At 39.2% G+C, this 24,771-nt stretch overlaps 2 protein-coding genes across 5 annotated transcripts in view; one reads left to right on the top strand and one right to left on the bottom strand.

Moving 5' to 3' along the window:
- The window catches only part of IQGAP2 (IQ motif containing GTPase activating protein 2), a 117,747-nt gene that overhangs the window by 83,107 nt on the left and 9,869 nt on the right, over positions 1-24,771 (top strand). For all 4 annotated transcript variants that reach the window (XM_072359091.1, XM_072359093.1, XM_072359092.1 and 1 more), the window contains 15 exons: positions 6,610-6,700; positions 10,923-11,084; positions 12,064-12,206; positions 14,170-14,340; positions 16,093-16,176; positions 16,865-16,936; positions 17,100-17,169; positions 17,486-17,694; positions 18,409-18,558; positions 19,057-19,220; positions 19,792-20,016; positions 20,587-20,727; positions 21,057-21,141; positions 23,167-23,399; positions 24,556-24,688. In XM_072359091.1, the coding sequence (XP_072215192.1) occupies positions 6,610-6,700; positions 10,923-11,084; positions 12,064-12,206; positions 14,170-14,340; positions 16,093-16,176; positions 16,865-16,936; positions 17,100-17,169; positions 17,486-17,694; positions 18,409-18,558; positions 19,057-19,220; positions 19,792-20,016; positions 20,587-20,727; positions 21,057-21,141; positions 23,167-23,399; positions 24,556-24,688 (2,133 nt within the window). The remainder of the gene's footprint in view (positions 1-6,609; positions 6,701-10,922; positions 11,085-12,063; positions 12,207-14,169; positions 14,341-16,092; positions 16,177-16,864; positions 16,937-17,099; positions 17,170-17,485; positions 17,695-18,408; positions 18,559-19,056; positions 19,221-19,791; positions 20,017-20,586; positions 20,728-21,056; positions 21,142-23,166; positions 23,400-24,555; positions 24,689-24,771) is intronic.
- F2RL2 (coagulation factor II thrombin receptor like 2) lies at positions 1,353-4,517 on the bottom strand. Its single transcript, XM_072359094.1, has 2 exons — positions 4,270-4,517; positions 1,353-2,544 (listed from the first exon to the last, which is right to left on the bottom strand). The coding sequence occupies exons 1-2, from the start codon at positions 4,322-4,324 to the stop codon at positions 1,463-1,465; spliced, it is 1,137 nt and encodes a 378-aa protein (XP_072215195.1). The 5' UTR covers positions 4,325-4,517; the 3' UTR covers positions 1,353-1,462.

Below are 24,771 nucleotides of genomic sequence, written 5' to 3'. Positions count from 1 at the left end.
TTTAACATGTTTTAAGAGAGAGCTGTGGCATATGGGAGTACTTGATTTATAACAGTTAGATAGATTTGACTGTGAACTTCCTGTATTCCAGTGTCTGGAAAACAGATGGATTGAAACTGCTGGTTTGTTCTGACCATGCCTTTGTCACGTCCCCCTGGCTGAAGTGGCCTCATCTGTGTAGAATCTAGTTCCTATAGCAGCTAGATGACACCTACTTGCTCATCGTTGGAAAATACAAACATGGAATTCATTTATTCCTGGATTATTTAAAAGCTGTAGTTAAATGGTGTTCTTGTGCATGTTAAAGGAATGACACAATTTAAAATAAATTAGGAGTCAGGAGAAACTGAACAGGTAGAGCCTCACCGGACTGCAGATTTCTTGGAGGCACTTCCCATTTTCTAATGCAAGTGACTTCAATTTTTAAGTTTCTCACAATACTATTATCAAGGGCTTCTTATTTGTTTTACACAGTTAGTTATAGATGTCCACTAATCACTCAGCTTATTTTGTAGGATCTTATACTCTGCATTTGTAGGTCTTGAGCTTCTGTAAATGTGAAGATAACCATTTACTTTACTAACATGGACAATTAATCACAGCTTGCTTCAGTTCTTGTAACACTAATTGTTTCCTGTGAGGATGTGGAAATATAGAGGATACTACAAAATAGCTTTCCTGTTTTGCTTACCAAGCAAGAATAAAGCATGCCTGGATTCACAGTGATAAGGCTTAGCTTCCAGCAGTCCTTGTGGGCTGTAGGAGTGCAGGTGCTGACACAGTGGAAGAACAAGTCTACAGAGCAAAGCTGGTTAAGCAGCCTTAAAGGAGATGCTTCCTTGGAAGCATGTCAAGTTCTGCTTTTAAGGCTGTAGGTGTTGCTGTACTTCCAAACTAATGGAACTGCAACTCCTTATTTCTATTATCCAGGGCAGTATTTGCTCTTAGCTGTGTGCCATAATACTTCTCCAATGCTCTGTAGCCCATGGGCACCCAGTGCTTTTACTCGTTCCTATTCCCCCTGTATCAAAACCTCATATTCACATTAATCCTGCAGTGATTGTGGGCACAAAGAACATATAAAGTGTTCCAAGTCAGGAATGGGCTTTAAAAGTGCTGTTCAGTTATGGTTTCCTCTCTTATTCAGAATCTGTGGTGACTAATATTGTAGTGTCTTCTCTGTGGCCATTAATGTGATCTTCTCAGAAGGAAGCTCTCAGCTGCTTCCCTGAATCTCGGTAGATTAACCAGACATCATGCCACACAATAAAATTATGGAGCTGGAGAAGTATATTTGAGGATGCTTCTTGTGTGGTGTTTGGGAGAAGTAAATTTCACTGAGATCATGATTTAACAACCTTAGAATTTTTTTTAGGTTTAATTGTCAAATGTGGGGTTTATTGCTACCTGGGTTAGTACTACATAAAGTCATAATTCTGATAATATAAATATAGAATAAAATTCATGTTTCTCTGGATATTTTAACCATTGTTAGGTATATATTGGATTGACTTCGTATTTTTGACATTAGAAAATAAAGGAAAGGATCGAGACAGCTGTTTAAGCTGCTAAGGCATAAAGCTATTAGATAAAAAGAATACAAATTATCTGTGTTGTAGTAGTAATAGTTGATATGATGAATAATAAGAATAATATTGCTTGGTACAAAGCAAATAGCAAAGATGGTAAGGATCAAAAGGCTGACTTTCACATACCAGAACCACTCGTGAGTCTTGAGTGTTCGTATAATTGAAATATAGCAGAAAATGATGATTGCAAGAGGCATTAAGAATCCAAAGATAGCTAAGGAAACATAGTAGTAGAACTGGAAGGAAGATATACTTTCGCAGGCACTGTGCACATCATGGCAGGTATAAATGCCCAGTTGCTTCACATAATAGCTTTGCTGCATTATGCAGAGTGGGAGCATGTACAAAAAGACGATGGTCCACACAGTGGCACAGACAGCAATGGCGTAGGTGCGTTTTGGCAGGCTCTTGTAGGTGAAAGGGTGAACGATGGCCACGTAGCGACTGACACTGATGCATGTGAGCAGCAGAATGGAGCAGTACATGTTGCCATAAAATACCACAGTTGTAGTTCGACACATAATTTCTCCGAAAATCCAGTTGTTCTTGTTGATATGGTATGCTATTTTGAATGGCAGCATGATGCAGAAGAGCAGATCCGAAACTGCCAAGTTTGTGTAGAGGATGGCAGTGCACACAGACCGGATCCTGAAGAGCAGCATCCACAAAATGATAGCGTTGGATGGTACACCCAGTAAAACAGCGCTGAGGTAGACAGTGGGTATTAGCTTGGTGCTCAGAGAACTAGTCAGGTATTCCAACGTGGTGTTGTTCACTTCTGTTAAAGTGGAGTCATTGTACTTCTTCACAGAGCTTTTGTTTTCCTTGATATGGATTGTCTTTGTCTCCCCTTCTATAACATGAGGTGGGATGTAATCATAGTCTCTTGGTGAAATTCCACGGAAAGTCTTGATAAGAGACACTGTTTTAATTGCAGAATCATTCAGCGAAGACTCTAAAGTTCAAAACAAGAAAAAAAGTTAAAATAGTTAAAATAGGTGAACTGATGGGTTGGGAATATAATTCGCTTTCAAGGGAAAAAATAACCTGTGTTTAGAAAGTTTGGTGGTGCTCCCCATTGCTTGGCTGTTCAACTGCTCATGAACAATCTTTATTTATTTGTAATTTCGAACCCAACTTTGAAAATTCATTGTGAATGTAATGCTAAATTGGCTTTTCCTGCTCATGAGGTGCCTTCAGTCATCCTTATCAAAGTTGTCCAACACCAGTTTAAAGCTTACCTTGTAGGATTGTTGGGTTTGGGTTTTTTTGTTTTGTTTTTTTGTTGTTTTGTTTTTTTGTTTTTGCAAGGTGGTAGCAGTATTGGTTATTTGTTATATAAGAAGCAAATTTGGTCTAGACTTGATGAGAATTTCCAAGCAACAGCAGTTCTGTCCTTGTCACTTAGTGAATGGAATACATGACTGGAGAAGATGGAAAGAGCACAGGCTGGAAATTTCAAATTTGAAAATAATTCTAAAAATAATTTTGGTCTCACGTACCAAATTAAGGTTACGTTCCTGCATTGGATTCTGACTAAGGCAAAACTAAGACCTTTCAGCACCTTGTACGTGAGGAATGATGATTCCAAAAGCTGAATGCGAACATTTACGCTGATGTTAGATCAAGCTCACTGGAAGGTGAATAAAATTTCTCATGTACCAGGAATATTTTTTCAATCAGTAAATATCAGTGATTTGTGGGCAAAGCTAGTGATGCTGGTTACTCCTACTGATGCGTGTTCATCAGTGCTCATTAGAGAACTTTGTAAAGGCACCTACATTTCCTACTGAAGTAGGAATGTTTTCCACACGTGGTCTGAAAGTATTTTATTTTGCAGAATAACTGTTGCAGAATGAACAGCTGCATGAAGAATTCTTGCATTAAAAACAAATAGCCGTGGCTGTGTTAATGCCAAAAGACTTCACGCAAGGCACAGAGCATGGACCTTGAAACTGGAATTTGGAAGCAAATTGAAATTTGGATGAAAACCTGGGGGTGCTTCCAGATTGAAACAAAACACGGAAAATAGCTTTATTCGGACTCAGTGCTATGAATCTGGCAGTTTCTTGGTAGAGCATTTAGAAGTCATAATTAGTACACCTCCATCCCTTTTAGTAATCTTTTGGGTGATTAATCAAAAAATAATTTTAGACGCCATTTAAAAGATAGGTACAAGTATGCATTTCTGTTTTTATACAAAATGTAGTTTTTAAAATAGCTTCATTTGAAAGCAGCTATCATTTTAGTGAATTAAAAAGCAACGAGGCTTACAGTTCAGTCATTTCAATGTTTCTTTTTGTCACGACAATTCTCAGAAAATTTCGTTCTAATAATGTAGTCTGAGGCTGCAGTTCTGTTGAACTTTTCAAAGTGGAAGGAACAAGACGGTACAGGTTAAAGAGTATCATCTCACTACAGAAACATGAGATATGTTTTTCAGGAAGGAAAGAATGATCCCTCAGGTAAAAACCCCTTACTGGAAATGACTGGGGAAAGAGAAAGGTAGTCCAAGGTATCACTGAAATGGAATGAAGTTCTGCCTAAAGTGAAACGTGCTGGAGTATAGCAAAATGCAATGGTGTGTGCACAGCCCATTAAAGCCAGTAAAGCACCAGTGTTATCAGAAAGCAAATGTTATCATCTAAAATAGAAAGTTGATACAGAAAGGAGGACTGACCTGTTGTAAGAGTTGATGTTAGAGAGAGCAGTCCAGTGAAAACCAGAATCTTCATTGTAGTTTTCTAAATCCAGATACGGAAAAAAAAAAAAAAAAAAAAAAAAAAAAAAAAAGGCAACGCAGTTCTAGTTCATCTCAGAGGTGTTGGGGGTGATTTTCTTCCCTCTGTAAGGCACTAAGGCACAACTGATCTGTCCTCCAGAAGCATCCTGTAGGCATGAGATTTATGGCAAGGAGCTAGTTTGTTCTTTGTCTACTACAGCAAGAGGGTGTGACGTATCCAAATATGCACACATGACTCAGTTTCAGCCTCTGCCCAACACAGAGATTAAATTGCTTTACAGCAGCAGTTTAACTCCTAATTTACCACAGCCCTGAACATGATGGCAGTGGAAGGAAAGGGAAGTTCAGCTAGAATTTCTATGTACAAGTGTTCAGGGAAAAAGGTACCTTCTGGAAAACTGTTTACTAAACACTCAGACGTCACACCCCTGGACCAGAAATTCTGTACTGCTGAGCTCTGTATGCTTCTTGGGGAGAGGCCAGAAGTGGGGAAGAATGTGGTGATCGTGGTTTAGAAAATGCAGAGGTGAAAGTAAACCTCAGGGATACACATATGCCTTAAGACAGTGTTGCTGTGCTTCAGCTCCTCTGCATCCACCTAACAACCAGCTGTGGCTGCATCCCAGCCCAGCTGCCTGCTCTATTCAGGCCATTTTACCCCCTTTTGCAGCCTCTCATGTTTTACCTCATTTGCTGTTCTGTTGATCCCTTCCTGTTCCTCTGCCTGTGTGGGTGTTTTCTGTTGTTTTTTTAAATTCACTTCCATACTCCCCTCCCACCACTCCCACCTAAGCCAAGAAACAGTGGCTTGCTTCCAGCAGACAAAATTATTGTGAGTTCTGGTCTAGCTTCCAAGCTAGTGGCAAGGCTCAGCATAAACAGGGCTTGGCTCCAGAACAAAATCTTTATCTGTTTTTGTATTTAATGTGCTGAAACTGAACACCAGATAAGAAATTCTTCTCAGTTTCGCAATTCTTTGCTATAAATTCAGTCATGGTTTGGGAATTGAGTAAATGCACACTCAAAGATTAACTCCAGCTTTCTACTACGCCTGTGTGCATCCACTGTCATGCTATTGCCTAATACTACTTGACTTTATTTAGATATTCTAGTGTATGTTTACACAGAGGATTGAAACAGAGGTGTTTTTGTGCCATATTTTACCCTATTTTCTTTGCAATTTCTATGGATAATATATTTCTTGGATTTTTGACCTAGAGTTTGTCTGTATGACAGTAATATCCACTGTGAAGATGGTTCCAGGAGCTGTTTGACTTTGTTTTCTCTTTCTGGCTTTTCTTTTCCAATGTATTTATGTATGCATGTATATATTCCCATATTTTGTTTGAACCAGTACGTTGCTGTTTCTGTCATCATCAGACTCTTTTAGGTCTCTCACACTTACTGCATCTGTGGACAGAACCTGGTGCAGCCCAGAGCTTCACATGGTCCCACCTGTGCATCCCTCGTGCTGGCAGTTTTTGTTGCAATCTTGTACCTGTGGCTGTTTAAGCTGTTAATGCCTGCATTCTTCCAGACGTAGTTCTGTCCATTGTAGGCGTAGGCTGGAAGTAGCAGAAGGATGAGGGTTATCTTGTAGGAAGCACCCTCTCTTTTAGTTTGGGCATGTTCAAGAGGCGTCTGGATAAGGAGCTACGGTTTAGTGGTTTGCTGTAGCTATGGTAATGGAATGGTGGTTGTACTAGATGATCTTGTAGGTCCTTTCCAACCTTATGATTCTATGGAGTCATCATGCAGGGTCAGGTTGTAGAAAGTGAGACCACTTTGTGCCACTCAGCTCCTGAAACCTTTGCTAAACCTGAGCTGGCTTTTAATGCCAGCTTTTGCCAGCATTTTGTTTTGTAGCCTGTACTCACACACTCGTCTCGAACAAGAGATTTAGAAAGAGAACCAAGTTCCTATGTGCTGCTGGTGCTACTATCACAGGGTAGGCTGATATTTGCATTTATTTAATGCTTCAGTTACTTCACTTATGGGTTACGGAAATGGAGATATTTGCAGCTCTATTTACAATTTCTATTCGTCTAGCAGGATGGAGTCTTCTATGTGTGAAAGCTTTGAAAACTTCTGTTTGAGCAGCAGTTTAATCTACTTAGCAAATGGAATATGAGCTTGTTTTACTATTCATTTTAAGTGGTCCAATTACTTTTAGTGCTTGAGGGCTTTGCGAGGGGAGTTTGTGTGTTAGCTCTGTCAGTATGTTCAAGTACTATTTTAAATTCATTTTTGTAAGGCTTTTCTCTATCCATTTTCCAGGAAACCCAAGATGAATCAGCTGTTCTGTGGCTGGATGAAATACAAAAGGGAATCAGTGATGCCAATAACAATATGAAAGAGGCTGCAATCTGTAAGCATTAAGCTTTATCTGTATTGTTCTTGTTCTTGGTCTTGAAAAACTGAAGTTGATTTTTTTTCCTCTTCGGGGAAGTGTGGCAACCTTCTAAATACGGTGAAAGAAACAAATGAATATTCTTTGTCTTACTGAATTTAGGATGATTTATGTCTGCAGGGTTATTGCTGGCTTTATCTGTGGTTACTCAGGTTAATAGGTCCAACATTTCCATTGTCAGTGTACTTTCAGGTAACTGTTAGAACAGAAGGAAATGAGGATGGGTGATGTGTTCAAGAGCTTATTTTGCTTCTATAAGACTAAAACCTTGATGTATGTTGCTATCAGAATTTGCTATTTCAGAATTTGCTCTAAAAACTTATTTCTATATAATGCCTTTTATTAAGTGCTAACAAATAAAGATTAGGAACACATACTTCAAAATACTTTAAATGAACATATGTTTAAAAGTACTTAAATACATACACTTTAAAATACCTAACAAGTATCTAAAAGGAATAAAAAAGAGCACTCAGGCTTTTTGGAGTTGAGTATGTTCTTCCAGCCTTTGAAAAGGAGGAAATGTGTAGGAAAAAATGCTGAGGTGCATTCTGTCAGTGCATTGTATACAAGATGAACTGAATGCCTTCTGTAAGTGTAATATAACTTAATTTTGGTAAAGTAGTTGTAGTGCATAATTACTTTGGGCTGACATAGACCTGATGAGGTTTCAAGCTTGCGATTCAGGCCTGGGTCACCTCCTGCTTGAATTGGATCCAGTGGGAGATGGAATGAGAATGCGCCACCTTCTTTTGCACCCTGAGATGTTAAGTACATCTGCAGTATTCAGCCTTCATTAATGCAGTGCTGTCATTTGTTTACTTATAGGCAGGCAGGCTGTGTCAGTATTAGTGCTTTGAAAGTTGTGGGTGGAACAAAGCAAGCATGGCCAGCTATTACAGCATTGAACCTCCTATCTGCTATAGAAACAGCCAATGTAATGTTACTATTTTTGATCCGCTGTCCTAATTCAAGCGGTGAATTGGGATGTTGACGAGATGTACTGAAGATACTTAACATCAGTTACACATCTAATAAAAGCATCTGGATTGTGTTTGCTGGGACAGGGTCTGATGCAGGGTTTTCAGTAGAGCTGATACCCACTTTTTCCACAAAAGAAGGTTCCTTTCAGTGCTACCCAGAGGCTGAGAAAGCCAGAGGAAACATCTGGGCACAGGGAAGGGAAGGAAATGCATAGCTTGTAAACAGATGTGAGCTAAAGAATGACTTGAAAACATGCCTGTTTGTGTCTACTGCTGTAAGAACGTTAAAATAGATCACATAAATTGCATACAGAAATCGGTGTGGTGTTATCTGTATATCAGTACCATGTGATATTGCAAATAATAGCCATGGCTCAGCTACCAGTTGTTTCAGTGAAGTTTTCCTATGTGTAATCCATGCCAGTTTTCATGGTAAACACATAACTTTTCGTAATCTAGTATGATCAGTAGAACTGTTTTAACAAGTCCCTGTTGGAAAGAAGTACTAGAATCCTGTGCTCTGCCCTCCAGGCCGAAATGAAGCAGTGTCTGAATAGCACATTCATCAGAAGTGCTCTAGGATTTTGAAACTAAAAACTGAGATTTCCCCACGGCACAGAACCTGATCCTTGCTGTAACAAATGCATCCTGTTTCGGGAAGTTTGCATGTTCTGTTCACATAGTCTAAACTTAGAAAGCTCAGCTCAGTCGGTACTTGGAAATGAACTTTTATTTTTAACTACCTCTGAGAATTTGTTTTTGAAAGGCAAACAACCCCTACCCCTGCCCCTACAAACTTGTGTACAGATGTGAAGGCAGTGTAAGTCTTGTTTATGTTTCACTCTGGACTAAGGTTTTCTTGAGATTTCTGCAGTAATGGCAACAGCAATTGCATAAAAGACAATGACACTGAAGAAGTTTTGAACACTCCCCAAGTTATTGTAGTGCTTTAAATAAGCATTTAGTACTATAGCATTAAAACTTTATGAACTGTCCTGCCATTAGAAGATTCTATCTTTGTTTAGGAAGACCTGTTCAGTAAAACACTTCCTAATTCCTTGTGGTGTTTGCTGTGCAATTTGCATCATCTTACTTTGTGTCTCAAATCATTTCACCCATTGTAGTCATTGTCCAAGAGGAGTCCAAATGAGGTTGGCCAAATACTATCTGTAGTATGACAGCTTTCAGGAAGAGATATCAGCGCCGACCTTCAGCTTTGGATGGGAAGGGGCTGTCTGTTGAAGTAGTGCCTGTCTTGGAAAAGCTGTGCTGTAGAAGGGAGCTGATCTTTGGCCCCATTGAGAGCTCAGGCTTATCACAGCGGGCAGCTGCATCTTTGTGTGTATTTGCTGCTTGAAGAAAGGATGGGTGCAGAAGTGCCCTTTGCTGTGCTGACCTGCTGGAAGAGCAGGTCACCGCACTGCCCGATTATGATGGCTAAAGCTCAAATAACTTGTAATGCTACTAAACTATGTGGGCCTTAATCAAAGCAGCAGCAGCAGAGTTAACTGTTCATTTCTATTGAATTGATATTTTCTCCACACTGTTCTTTCCTTATGCTTTCCTGCTAACATAAAGGCATGATTAGTTACAAGATGAGAAAAAGCTGGGTAACAGGGGATCTGCAGAAATAATGGTAATCTGGGTTGCATGTACTTTTGCATTTTCCAGCACCTCCAAACAAAAAACAAAAATATTCTTTTCGTGGTGACCAATGCTGAGAAGGTGGATGGGAACATATATGACTATGGCTGAGCCACCTTGGCCAGCAGCACTATTGCTGCTTTTAATGTACTGCTTCCCTAATTCCTCACTGCTGGGACTGTATGCCTGGGCACTGTCATAGCACGGTTGGGCATGATTTACAACAGCCTTCTGGGGGAAGCATGTGTTTGGCATAGGACTGCTCTTTTGAAGCACAAAAACATAGCAGGATGTCGTTTGGTGGAGGTCCAGATGGTAGTGGTGTTGTATGCTCATTTGTTTCTCAGCTGGCTTCCACGTTCTGTGGAGGCGGATCTGTTTCTGTTCAGACAAAGCTGAGTATAATCATTCCACTTCAGTCAAACCAGCCACCAAGGAAAACTGTTTTTTGCTGAGATGCTGTCCTGCTAGCTCAGTCCCACAGAGTGCCTCCTGCATGTAAGCCAGGTCTTACATCTGCCATTGAGCATGTTTTGTCAGCTCTAGGTGGAAAAACATGCGTAGGTCAAGCAATGAGAGGGAGACCTTTTTTGGAGAGTGAACCCTTTTTATCTTGGTGCAGGAACACAGAAAGTAAAGTGTTTGGTGCTGCGGTGTGGAGGGCAGAGTGGGCTGCATCCACTTAACTGGTGTATAATATATGTCATTCCAGCTGTTTACTTGTTCCTCTATGTATGCACCTTGAACTTAGATGTAAAGAAATACTGTTTAAGGTCAGAGGAGTATTTTCTAAGCAGTGCCACATGTGCCGATAGTGTGTAAGGCCTTTCAGAGTGTTGTGTGCTGCTATGAGCTGTAGGAGTAGAAGTTTCATTTTCTCTGGTGATGGTAGGACTTGCACAAAGAAAAGGATGTTTGGGAAACCCTGAGTTGAATCATATGGGTAACTTAGTGTACTTGAAAGTTAGAACATGTCTCACAGTATTGCTTTTGTGTGCCCTGAGAGCAAGAGCAGCATCACTGACAAACTCAGCAGCACAAGCTTGCTGCATCAGTGTGGGACCAGCTTCCAGTTTGAAGGGTGAGGAACACTTGCTTCAGAATCCTGACTATGATGCTGCTGCAATATTGCAAAACTTTGCTCAAGACAATTGGAATTTATTCCAATTTTCCTGGCAAAATTGAATCATTGTAACACAATGATCCCCTGCATCTCTGTCAGGTTCCTGAGTGATCTGGTGCCTGCTGGGCAGGCTGGATGAGGAGCACCTCTCAGACCTTGTCCTGATGTCAGCTGCTGTTCTGCTGGGTGGGCATCAGCTCTGCCCTCACAGCTCTCAGTCACGCTGTGGCAGCATTCCTGCCTCCTGGAAAGCTGTTCTCTGTAATACTCTTCCCTATAAGCATGATAGAGGCAGTAAAAAGGTGAAGCACTATGCATGGCATGCTGGCTGTGTGTACCAGCATAGTACTCCATTGTATCAGAGTTGCTAGAGGATAGAACTGTGGGTGTGTAATGTATAAAACAATTTTCTGTTTTTATTTTTCCCTAGTGGCTGTTGGGATTTCAGTGATTAACAAGAGCTTGGAGAAAGGTGATTCACAGCCAATCCTGATGACGCTGCAGTCCAAGTTTGGTTTACGAGTTGTTTCAGAATGTGCTGAAATTTATTTCAAGAACCTCTCGGAAGCCCAAAAGCTGAAAGCTAAAGATGGTAAAAATTGTCCTAAATAGGACAGTTTGGTATTTGCTTGTCACTGAGGCAACTGGGAAACTGACATAATAGACATAAAATAACTGTAAATGAAGGGGGGTTGGCTGCTAATTTTTTAAATGCATTGAGAAATGCTGTACTTGCCAGAGTACTTTTAACATGATGGTGAACTGTTGTATGCATCATCCAGAGCACAATGTGTGCTGGGGGAATAAGTCTAGTTACAACTAGAGTCTATCTAAAATCAAGCTAACCTTTGAGAGAATTCAGAGAATATTCTCTTTGACTGTCAGTAGTCCATCCCATCAGAAAATCACATTACTATCTGATTTTGTCAGCAGACAAGGGAAAGTGTTAGACTGCATGTTCCAGCCTTAAGGGCTACTGTGAAAGGTCAGGCTCTGCTGGAGTGTCCGTAGTCCAATTATGGACAGTGTAGTTTAACAGAGAAACAAGTATCTGCAACATGAGTTTGCAGATGGCTTTTTGCACAATTGACCTTATCAGCTGTACTTTGGAGCCTTTTGTTCATGAGGAAATGAGGTTTTTCCTGCTTTTCAGGATGCAGCCTTGTTTATCAAAGGCAGTGATGTGGACACAGGAAATCTGTGGTGGGAGCTCACTTGTCAATAAGGTCCAGCATCTGGCCAGAAGATGGCAAAAATGTTTTCTTAGAAGCAGTCTGCATTTTTTCTGGGAGGTGATGGGAGACATGGCATGTGTTGCTTCAGCATTAAGCTCAAAAACAAAATGTGCTGAGTTAGTGAAGTCAACAGTGGTTTTGTACAAACCTCACAGATACTTTGTTCTAAAATAATGATGTTGTTCCATGTAATGAGATAATTTGAAACATCCTTATCTAGAGACTTTGAATGTAAAATGGCTCTGTAGCTAAATGTGGAGATGAGGAGTGGGTACAGAAAGCTGTAAATTATCAGTGTAATGGAACATATCTGATAACAGCATGTATTGCTTTCAGATTCTAATGAAAGCCCGTGGATTAAACTCATAATGAAAAATATGTATAGTTACTATTACAATGTGGAAACTGAGGAAGGTACCTGTGCTGTCCCTGAAGGAGTTGTACCAAAAACGTCCTGGTTAACTGGTGAAGAAATCCAGGTAGGTGGCTAGAATGTTTACTTTGATTGCAAGTTAGTAAAGCATACTTGAGGGACAGGCAACAAGACATGGCAGTATCAAGGGAATAGGCTGTACTGGGTGAGACTGAAGATCATTTTAGTGCAGTATCTGCTTCTGACAACAGCAGCATCTTCAGTCAAAGATGACTGTGATTGCAGTCTCCTGCAATGCTAGCAAAGTGCATAGGTTGCTCTGAAAGTAATGCCTCCTGTTGATTTCTGTGGAAACTACAACAGATATAAGGAGTACAGTAATACTGTTTGGTGATGAAAATCCTCAACTACAAAAGAACTTCAACACAATCACCACCATTAGCTAAGCATTTTTGCCAGCAGCGAATAAGAACCTGCATGCCATGCTTCTTAAAAATAAAAATAAAAAAAATCTGCAACATTAGAGGTGAACCACTGTTTAATAGCTGCTATGACTGCATCACTGTTAGGAAAGTGTTGCCCCTGAAGTCCATCTTCCATCTCTTTGGGCCAAAAAAAGTCAGAGGATGCCAAATCTGGGCGATATGGTAGGAGTGGTAACATAATCCAGCCAAGCATGTCAGTGTGCTCCACCATCTTCAGACTGGCATGGAGCCTGGTGTTGCTGTGTTGCAAAAGCAAGGTTGTCCTCTCTGGCTTGACTCTGCAAGTTCGAGCCTTCAGCTTTGTCAGCATTGTGATGTATTGGTTGAAATTGATGGTTTGTCTGTGCTCCAGAAAATCTAGAAGGACCACATCTTTCCTATTCCAAACAACAGTGCACATCACTTTACCTGCTGAGGGCTGCATCTTTAGCCTTTTCTTCAATGGGAAATTCACGTTACCACTCCATGAATTGCTATTTTGACTCTGACTCATAGTGGTAACACCACTGCTTCTAATTAGATGGTCAAATCCTGGCAAAGATGCATACAGTATTCTTTCTGTTTGTGTGTGAACATTTGTGGGAGCCCCTTCTTGCAAACTGTGAAATATTCCAATATTGCCACTACCATTTTCCACATGTTGAAGCCAATATTCATTTCTGTCATAGGTTGACTTAAAATCTACCTGCACCCATGACAGGGGTATAGACGGCCTGCAGGGCCGCTATCCCAAAAGGAAAAGGGGAAAAGGAAAAAAATACAGCGGCAACGATCTAAGGAGGCACACTTATTTACTAAATACTATATCGGAATACAGAATAACACAATATAATACAATATAATTGGAATTAAGGCTAATGAATCAAGTAAAATAAGAGAGAGTGAGTCCCGAAACCGAGAGGCCTACTGCAACTCTAGGCGAAACGGCTGGAACGCTTCCACACGGCTCCCCCATGGCTGGCAGGATCCAAGAGAGCGAGTCCAGCACTGAAGTGAGATTATATAGAGTCCGTGTCATATGACTGACCGTGGTGTTCTCTGGGACATTCAGTCTTCTTTTGTGAGCAGCAGATTCGTCAAAATTATCTATGCTTAACATGATGTTATGATGTGGAATACTGATAGCAAAATTACAAAATTGCAAAACCATGACATTCCACCCCTTATTCTACATCATTACATTATGCTTATTACACACACACTTTTATATATATATACTTTCAGAACACCCTTATAACCATTCACATTGATTAAAATATAGGGGAAAGTTGAGTGGAATCATATGTGATGAACACCTCCAGGGAGGTGTTTGAGTCACCGTCCCTGGGCGTGTTTAATACCCATTTGGATATGGTGCTCGGGGACATGATTTAGCAGAGGGTTGTTAGAGTTAGGGTACTCTGGTTAGGCTGTGGTTGGACTTGATCTTGAATGTCTTTTCCAATTCGAGCAATTATGATTCTATGATTCTGTAAGCCATACAGATAGAGAGAACACAGACCAGATTTCAGAATTGTTTTAGCTTTGACAAGGTTTTCTTGCTTACCTCCTTTTAAATGACCTTTTTCTGTGATTGCTTAACAGAACATTGTTGGGCAAGTTACAGCAGACTACAATCGGAAGCAGTTGTGGCTTGCTAATGAAAGTCTGATTGTTCAGCTGCAAGCCCAAGCAAGGGGATTCTTAGTCAGAAGGAATTTTCAGGACAGAAAAGCATTCCTTCGAAACCAGGAACCATCTGCTATCAAAATACAGGTATTGTACTGGAGCAAGAAAGTTCTAGCTTGGGTCACTTTGTGCATGTGACAATTTAAGTGGCTGATCACTGCTGACAGTATTGACTCAATCTCTTTTCCTTAGCAGCAATAGTCTTCTGCTTGTGCATTCCCATCGTAGTTGGAGTGTCCATGCTTCTAAGTAGCAAATCTCCAGTTTTCAAAGAGTAGATCATACCCACCTGCTGACTAAACTGTTTCAGTGGAAGAACTTTAAACACATAGCCCTGGCTTTATTCTGAGGTGCTTAAATCTTGTGTGGTATACCTAGCTATGCACAGGACAAAATCAGGAGCTTCACTGAGTATCTATGCAAAAATTCCTTTGGCAAAGCTTGACTTGAGAAATGCATTCCTTTCTACACTATCCAAACTTGTAAGCAGTTTCCCTGTGCTCCATGAAGTTATAACTGGGTAGGGAGTGGCCAGTCTGGAGCCCCCAGTGCAAGAAAGAAAGAGAGGGTCCAGAAGAGGGCCACAAAGATAATCAGATGGCTGGAGCACGTCTCCTATGAAGACAGGCTGAGGGAGCTGGGCTTGTTCAGCCTGGAGAAGAGAAGGCTGCAGGGTGACCTAGTTACAGCTTCCAGTACCTAAAAGGGGCCTGTAAACAGGAGGAGAGTCAAGTCTTTGAAATGGTAGATAACAGCAGGAAGAGGGAAAATGGTTTTAAGTTGAAGGAAGGAAGATTTAGGTTATATCAGGGGGAAGTTCTTTACTGTGAGAGTGGTGAGGCACTGGCACAGGCTGCCCAGAGTGGTTGTGGATGCTCTGTCCCTGGAGGTGTTCAGGGCTGCATTGGATGGGGCCCTGGGCAGCCTGGTCTAGTATTAATTGGGGAGGTTTGTGGCCCTTCCTGTGGCAGGGGGCTTGGAGATTCATGATTCTTGAGGTCCCTTCCAATGCAGGTCATTCTGTGATTCTGTATTCTTGGGCTCTGGCAGTATTACTTGACTCTCCAAAAGAAGTGTTAAAGAAACTTTTCTGTGTGTCAAGAGTTTAAACACTGACAAATACATACATGATGACTATGTAAACTATAAAAGGCCACCTCTTTTTAGAAACAATTTATTCAACTCCTGAAAAACAATCAACCAGACACCCCTTGCGAAGTTACAAAGAAATGTACAACTGATTGTTTTGGTATCTACAGTGACTTAATTAATTATTATATTTAATACCAGTTGCTGTTTTCTGTATTGCTTTAACTTTTCTGTATGCTGCTTGGGCTCAGCAAAGGAATGCACTGATGCTTGAGGAATTTAGGGTCCATGAAAAAAGTATGGAGAAGTTAAGGTAAATGAAGTTATTGTCTGACTGTCTTCCATGGCATTAAAAGAGAAATGGCTTATGAAATGCCAAGGAGTAAAAGACAGGAATGAAATCAAAGGTTGGGTATAGACAAAAGATAAAGTTGAGAGCAGCCGTATTATTTCCCTTTGAATCACCAAAGTGAGCCAAATGAGGAAGCTGGGAGGTTTTTATCCATGTTACAAGGTGATGATACTGAGTGACTTAGGAAGTCCAGAGACTTAGGAATGAGGCCAAGAAAAGAACAGTGTGTCAGGGCGCCATAAAAATACAAGCAAGCTTACTTGTGGGCTAATTAACTTGTTAGTACAGTGACAGTTTTTCTGTATGTAGAGCTATTTTGTTAGTGATTTTGGTGTGTATGTACACAGACTTGAATAAATGCTTGTCTCCTATTAGTATTAATGGTCTCTTGCCTATAGGCTTTCTGGAAAGGATTCAAACAAAGGAAAAGCTATGTTGACAGACTAAAGGTGCTTCAAAGCAATGTTGCTGCTGTTGTCAAGGTAAGATTCCACTGAGCCTCTGGATTTGAGTATACTTCATCCCTTTAGTTGGTGCTCTAGTGCCTGGGAATCTGAGGTAGGCAGCAGGAAATAAGTGAATTTGTGCTCCAGAAGTTGACATGGTGTTGAAAGTCATTGACAGCTTTAGGAAACAGAAAGTCTATTTGAATCTGAGTGTTTAAACTCTGACAAGCTTTGCTGAGTGTGACTGGCTCATAATAGATTTCTTTGCACTTTCTATAATGCTTTCTATAACTTTCTATAAGTTACAGAATATTGGAACTGACAGTGTTGTCATTTCATTAGAAGCAGTCTAATATGTCTGAAAAGTGTTTGCTTATCTTGGACTGATAGGACACAGTCGGGAGTGGATTGCAAATGGGACACTGATATCTTTTCTGAGAGAGGCTTGTTTACAAATGACAGCTTAGACTTGCAGATAGAAATTGCTTCCAAAGATAACGCTAGGCATGTTCCTAGAGCCTCAGATTCAGCCTGCTATTTTATTTATAGCCCTTTAATTTGGCCACTGAATTGTAGGAGCCTAATGCTGAAGTCGCCTAAGGCCCCAAACTTCTGAGAACAGTATGTACAGCAGAGGACTGTCAGAAACAAGTTTAAAATGCATGCACTCGATTACATACAAATCACTTCGGCAGTGTCTCTTAAGTTGTAATTTAATTTTCAGATTCAGTCGTGGGTCAAAATGTGGCTAGCAAGGAGAGCTTACAGAAATAGGCTGCAGTACTTCAAGGATCATGTAAGTCCTTTTCTTCATTTTGAACATGGAGAAATAAAATGGGGGTAATATGACAGCATGAGCATTTCTGAGAACCACAGTAATGAGACCACAGGCTTTGCAGTAAGCTTCTGAATAAAAACGTGTCCTAAATTAATTCTTTCTTGATTTTTGTCCCTTCCAGAATAAAGAAATTGTGAAGATACAAGCATTTCTCAGAGCAAACAAAGCCAGGGAGGATTACAGAACACTAAGTAAGTGGTAACACTTAATTAGTGGATGTTTGGAAAGAAGTATGTGACTGTCAATCAGTTTTTAAAAAGCTTTCATCCAGGACTTCTTATTATAGGTGAAAAACAACTGGGTTACAACTACTTGCACCTGCTTGTGAAGAAGGATGGGCAACTGTTTTACAAAGCTGCATTTACATAGTATGACAAATATTCAGTTCTTGCTCTAAATGGCATAACTTTCTGTTCTGCAGCTCGGATTTCCTTCACGATGATCAGTTTCCTGAGATTTTCAGTGTTTACTATTGCTAACTAACAAGCCTGTTTATTTCAACTATAGTTGGTGCTGAAAATCCACCCTTGCCTGTCCTGCGCAAATTTGCCTACCTCTTGGACCAAAGTGACTTAGATTTTCAAGAAGAGCTAGAAGTAACAAGATTAAGGGAAGAAGTAGTTACAAAGATTCGATCCAATCAACAGCTGGAGAAGGACTTGAATTTAATGGATATAAAGATTGGACTGCTGGTGAAAAACAGAATCACTCTTCAGGTCAGTAGGCTGTGTTCATGTTCCTTCGGCATTCCAGCATGTACTGACCACTTCTGTGTGTTCAAGGAGTTTGGGATTAAAGAGTTAGAAGACACGTGATGATGGAAGTAATCACAAGTGGGACACCTAGAGCAGGTTGCACAGGTTGCTGTCCAGATGTCTTCTGAGCATCTCCAAGAAGAGAGACTCCTTAAACTCTGGGCAATCGATACCAATGTTTGATCACTCACAATTAGTTAAAATCGGAAAATGAAAGCTTCCTTTGCGTGTCTTAAGTAACCTTGTCAAAATAGCTTGTGTAACAAGTTGCTTTGTTGTCCCAAGCAGTATATCTGCTACTGAATGTCACTCTTGGTTGGTAATTGCTTGGCAGATTTTAAGCCTTTTTTTTTTTTTTTTTTTTTTTTTTTTTTTGTGGTAGAGTGGAACAGTCTTCTGATCATATTTGAGATCTTGCTCATTAATTAAAGGGTGAATGAGTCTTTAAGTGGGATTATGATTCCTAGTCAGTCACTGTTGCATAGCTATACTGGTGGCAAGGTAAAGATGTTCAAAAGATTCCTTAATGATTACAGTATCAAAATACACTAAGTTCCCAATAAACTACCTTGTAGTAAGATTATCTTGTAATCTTTAAAGTAGTTGGAAAAATGTTTATCTTTTTGCTTTTTTTGGTGAGTGTATTATGTAAATTTCTGATCTCGTTGTCTACAGGATGTGGTATTACATAGTAAGAAGCTTAATAAAAAGAGCAAAAATCAGCTAGAAGAGATGGTTATGGTTGACAAACAGGGCATTAAAGGCTTGAGTAAAGAGAGAAGGAAAAAACTGGAGGCTTATCAACATTTATTCTACCTTTTACAGGTAAGTCAAGGTAGAAATTAACATGACAGCAATTTGCTAAAGAAAAACATGAGTGCTGCTTACTTTATTCTGATGTTTACAAAAGTAAAGAATGCAGAAAGATTTCCAATGGATGGTAGTATATACACCACTGTAAAATACTGTCTTCCAGCTTCTAGTATTTCCTGTAACTAAGAAAATCCTTGTCTGTGCAATACATAATGCTGTTTGGTTTGTGAATAACTAGGTCATACTAAAACCAAAGACACAGCTTCTTCTATATATCTTTTAGTCTATATATAATCTTTTAGTAGCATTACTGCTACTTTTACCCTTTGTTGCATGTGGTAAAAGGGAAGCTGTATATGTACAGTATATGTAAGATACCTATTCTTGTGTTCTTTTTGTTAATCTCACCTGAGGTTTTCTAGAAGATGAAACTTTCCAGGACAGTTTGCCTCTGTGGGGGTGGTGATTTGTCTTGGAAAATGTTGTTCAGATAATTTGTTTGTTTCGTAGACTAATCCCACATATCTGGCGAAGCTGATTTTCCAGATGCCTCAGAACAAATCAACCAAATTTATGGATACAGTCATCTTCACTCTCTACAACTATGCATCCAACCAACGAGAAGAATATTTGCTTCTCAAACTCTTTAAAACTGCCTTAGAAGAGGAGATAAAGTATGTGTTTTTACTACAAAATTTCAATTACCTTACAAACAGTTCAATATATTTGTCATACATGAATAATGATAATAATTTGGTTAAATTTTTCAGTTGACGTGAAACCAAGTATATATGTAAATGGAGAAATTTGTTTTCAAAACAATTGCTCATTTCTTAACTTAAGGTATTTCCAGTTTAAAAAAATATATATATCTTTCTATGATTGAGAATATTTTGTATAGAGTCACTTGGAAAAGTAAATGCTAAGGTTCTTGTTCTTGTGATTAGGAGATTAAGGGTGAGGAAAGTAAATGCGTGTTCTGAAAAGTCAAAGTTGGTGGGTAGAAAATGAAATCTTGCATTTCACAGTTATTTTGGTTCAGAATAGATATTTTACTGGTCACTTACTATGCTCTGTTCTAGGGTCATGCATTAACTCATATAAACATTCACAGAATAACTGGTTAGATTGTTCTGTAAAACAAAATTATATGAAGTAGACAGCATAAATGTTTCAACATGCAAACTTAGATAGCAGAGATGACTGCGTACATAAGACCTAAGAACTGTTCTGTTGTTGATACAGCTCCAAGGTAGACCAGATACAGGACATTGTCACTGGAAACCCTACTGTCATTAAGATGGTTGTCAGCTTCAACAGAGGTGCTCGTGGCCAGAACACTCTGCGCCAGCTCCTGGCACCAGTGGTGAAAGAGATCATGGAGGATAAATCCCTCATAATTAACACTAGTCCTGTGGATGTGTACAAGTCATGGGTAAACCAGCTTGAAATGCAAACTGGTGAGGCCAGGTGAGTGGGGAAGATAAATATATCATACCATCACTTGATCACCTGAGAGGTTCCTCACTTCAGTACCATCTTTCCTTCTCTGGCAAATGTTGCTTATATCCATACTTCTTTCCTGCCTCTATTGGAAGCATGATGAGAAGTTTTCTTGGGAAGAAGTGCTTGTAATACTGTACTTCAAGCTGATCTGAACAACAAAAGGATCTCTTTTCTGGTCATGTATTTCATCTTTGTTTGTAGTTAACCATGCCGTAAAAGATTTCCCCAGGTGTTACTGTAATTTAATAGTAATATCCTGTCCTTCTTTGTCCTTCTAAGGAGCTATAGATTAGGACTTACAAAATCCCTTTAGGGGGAAGGCAGATGATGTCATGTGCACTTCCACCCAAGTTAAATTCTCCCTATAAAAAAAGCTAAAGCACCTGAAGTGTTTGTTTCTTTGCAAACTTCGGCAGTATTTGTCATGCCTCTTTTTTGTGTTCTCACTGATGGTCCCTATGAAGTAAAAAGAAAAATGTTCATTCTTCATTCTCAAATATATTTAGCATGGTTTAATGTCTGTTTGTTTCACAGTAAATTGCCATATGATGTTACCACAGAACAAGCATTAACGCACACAGAAGTTGTCAATAAACTGGAATCATCAATTCAGAGTTTGCGGACTGTAACTGACAAAGTTCTCACATCTATATTCTCATCTCTCAATATGATGCCGTAAGTGCTGAGCGAGGTCTCTCCCAGCTTCTGTTCACGTGAGCAGTGAAGCTTCATACAGAGTTCACCAGTGGTGATACTTTCCAATTATGTGGCTTGATATGTGCTTCTCAAATGACATTCCCAGTAGAGGGAGTGATTTCTCCACTTCAGCCCTGCTTTGTCCTTATGAATGTCTTGAAACTTATTGTATGTTCCACATTTGTCTCATTTTCTGCTGGAAGTGGCTGAAGAAAGAGCCAATAACTTGGGTTACTAGTATGATTTTTGTGTTTCATGAAAGTCTCTTCATTTTTTTTTACTTTTCATCTGTTCTGTTCCACATGTAGTTATGGAATGAGATATATAGCCAAAGTTCTGAAGAGCTCACTCCATGAGAAATTCCCAGATGCAACAGAAGATGAACTACTAAAGGTAGATTTCCAAGGGCAAACTGCCAACAGCATGTTCTTTTAATGCCAAAGAGGATTTTTACTTGATATCATTCTAAGGAACTGAGAACACCAATCTTTGTTGAAGCAATCTGGTATTACTTGGGCTGTGAAGGGGTAGTGGAAGAGAACGGAGTTCTTTTGCTACAACCTAGGTTTCTTAATCTGGGTCCTTAGGAATTCCTAGTGACAGTGCTCAAACTGTTTTGGATTGCCAACTCAATAATACTTCTTAGCAGGCTGGAATTTGTGACTTATCTTTTTTGTTTTGTACCCCACCAGCAATTCTTTCACGAAAAAACACTGTGGTCTTGATTTTTATTTATTTTTCCCCCCTACCTGGACATAGCATATTTAAAGTCATAAACAGGAAAAAAAAGCTTGTAACTTAAAGATAGAAGAGCTTTCAAAACAAATAGATTCACTTACACTCATTTAAGATGGTTATAAAAGTGAAAATGAGGCTTAGGATGAAAAGTGAAGAGCACAGTATACTGACATAGTGACCACCTCTAGGCTGTCATTGTCATGGTGCTTCTCTAGAGGGCCTCAGGACACTCACTTCATGAGCCAGCAGCCAGTTGAGAGACTGGAAACTCAAATTAGGGCTACTTGCATTTCAATAAATACAGTTTTCAATTTTGCTTTTATTAGTGTTTAATTAAATTGTTCTGAAATTGCAAGGTATTCATTTCAATGGGCCTTTCCTGTTATCTTTCCAAAAGGAAGTGTCTTCATAAGTAAAATTCTTAGTGCCCATTTTGAATACTTCAGATTCCTCAGCTAAAAAATTAATTCTGCTTGTGTACTCTAGCAGTGCTTTGGAAACTCTCTCAGGCAGCATTTCTCAAGTAATTCCAACTGTCACTTCAGCAGTACAGGTTAAAATATTGCTCAGCTTAGGAAGTAAGTAGAAAATGAACATAAGGCACCCATCTGTGAATGCTATGTAAGCTGGAGGTTCTGCAGGTGACTACACATAACCTGAGGCTAACTGTAGAAAGAATAGTTCTGCCTGTTTCTGCATCCGGGAGTGATCTGGAACAGCCATCTGTGTGATACAAAAGATTGCTATAAGGTGCAGTTTTGGAAAATCTGATCTCTAGTCTCTTTAAAGGTATTAGAAACAAGGGATACCTTGCCAATTAAAATAGCTGATTGTAGCACCCCGGGGAATGAACCTATGGAGATGGACCTACCAAAGTCCTGTCAGAAAGGCAGAGTTTTCAAATACAAAGATCAAAAGTTTGGAATATGGTTGTTTTTTTCCTGTTGGCTAAATCCAGTGAATGTAAGAACTGAACTTAAGGATGCATAAGTGATCTTTGAGCAGTTGTTAGGACAAAAGATTGATTCCATTCCTGTGTTTATATGGCTTTTAGTACTTTAATGAACTAGACCTCTTGTGTTGAGTGTTATTTGGACACTTGTTGAAGTGCTGGAAAAATTTGTGGTGAAATGAGCATTTAGTTTTTCTCATCTGTAATAGTTAAATAGACATCTAAGAGTTGTTTTAAACTGCGTGTTTTACTCATTCTTTTACCCAGTGTTTAAAAATAACAAACTATAAATAGCTTTGGTTTCTGGCACTAGTTGGAATATGACTTTGAAGCATGTCTGGTAGGTTGCTGACAATCAAAACCAGATGGTTGTCTTTAATAGAAATATTCTAATTGAAATCAAGCAGTTCTATTTCTGATTATTCTGGTATCTTTATGTAGCTGCTTAATATTTTGAGAAGAGGTTGCACAAGAAAGTGATTGGTTTAGCATGAAAGTATGCATGCTTGTTTAATTGTTCTGTAATGGCTTAGTGCCCATTATTGTGACTGCATTGTATAAAACACCACAGACTCTTTGAGTTGGCCGCATAGGTAACATATACATCCCAGGAGTCTTTTCTCATCATTCTCTACCACCAGTTCATGTGGTCCAAGTGAAAAATGACTTCTAAAATTTTGTGAAATGTAATTATTGTATGTAAAGCAAAGTTCTCTTGATCTTCTTAGATTGTCGGAAACCTCCTGTATTATCGCTACATGAACCCTGCCATTGTTGCTCCTGATGGTTTTGATATAATTGATATGACTGCTGGGGGACAGATACACCCTGACCAGAGAAGGAATCTGGGCTGTGTGGCAAAAGTCCTTCAGCACGCTGCTTCTAACAAACTCTTTGAAGGAGAGAGTGAACATCTGTCATCTATGAACACTTATCTCTCACAGACATACCAGAAGTTCAGGTATGGAAAGCTCTCACAACAGCTGTACAGTGCTACAGTAAGAACACTCTTCTAGAATGAGTCAGGTAGACTAACTAGCTCATGTGAATTCTTAGTTAATAAATAAAAATACATTGTTCTGCTTGGCTCAAAGTTTAAGTTGAGAGAATTTATCACTGCAGAAGTTGGAGTAGTAGCCTGGTGTATTTCTATTTGAGTATTACATGGACCACTCATCAGCTGTGCTGATTTGGTTGCAGTAAGATTGCTGAAAATACAGAAACAGTGTGTTCCTCAGCCAGAGCTGAAAGTTTTTTCTGGCAAAGACTTAAGATGAAAGAGACACTTTTTCTATTCTTGCCATTTTTGTGAAGAAATTTTATTCTTTCATCTTTGTACAGTCATAGGAAACTGTTTTGTTACACGCAGGGACACATACCATGACACATCTTTTGGGGTGGCTGCTATTATTATCTTGCAGTATTCTTCTGTCTTGTGACAAGCCCATTTTTGTAACATCTGTTTTTTACTATCCATCCTTAATGAAAACAAATGTACTATTATGTATATGGTAGCTTTCCTGGAGATAGACCAGCCATGAACACAAGGGTATTTGTGCAGCTTAGTCCTTCTATTTATTGAAGATGCTATTTAAGAGCATGTCATAAACATGAAAAATAGGATAGAAAGTATAGCAAGAATAACAAAAGTTAATGAGGAAGATAATGTATGCAAGTTGGCTCTTTGATTACTACAAGAGGAAGAATCTCTCTTCTAATGAAGCAAACTTTTTACATAATTGAGTCTCCTGGGCTCTTCAATTCAAATAGAAGTTATTTCTGGGGAAACTTAAGACATAACTTTTAGAGAACTAAATTCAGACCTCTATAGACATTTTAAAGATGACAGTTTATCATTCCTTGCTGAGTAAGGATAAGAATCTAACATTGAAAATAACATTTCAACAGCCATAGAGGAAATCATCATTAGTGCTTGAAAGAATCTGTCAGGGATGATATATTTCTACATCAACACAAAGTGTTGACTGCAGATTAGAAAAGAAATATAATACATGTTGAAGACTTAATTGTTGTTTTTATACAGCCTAGTTAAGGAAGGGAAACAATTATTTATTGTTCTCAATTATTTATCTCTTTTTTTTTTTTTTTTTTCTTAGGAATTTTTTTCAGGCAGCGTGTGATGTTCCTGAACCAGAAGAGAAATTCAACATTGATGAATACTCTGATATGGTGACCCTCAGCAAACCTGTCATATATATCTCTATTGAAGAAATTATCAATACCCATTCGGTAAGTGAATACACTTATCAAGAGATCTGACTGTATAGACTATGAATAATGGTGGCAAACTGTCTCTGAGGAAGGAGTAAAGT

The sequence above is a fragment of the Excalfactoria chinensis genome, chromosome Z (genome assembly GCF_039878825.1).
Source record: "Excalfactoria chinensis isolate bCotChi1 chromosome Z, bCotChi1.hap2, whole genome shotgun sequence".
Classification (NCBI taxonomy): domain Eukaryota; kingdom Metazoa; phylum Chordata; class Aves; order Galliformes; family Phasianidae; genus Excalfactoria; species Excalfactoria chinensis.
Note: the sequence above shows the minus strand (reverse complement) of the source record. Positions and strands in the feature narration are given on the sequence as shown.

Excerpts from the sequence above, each read along its gene's own strand:
- F2RL2 (XM_072359094.1), bottom strand. The coding sequence starts at position 4,324 with ATGAAGATTCTGGTTTTCACTGGACTGCTCTCTCTAACATCAACTCTT. Across the intron at positions 2,545-4,269 it reads AACATCAACTCTTACAACAG|AGTCTTCGCTGAATGATTCT; the intron begins GTCAGTCCTCCT and ends TTTGAACTTTAG.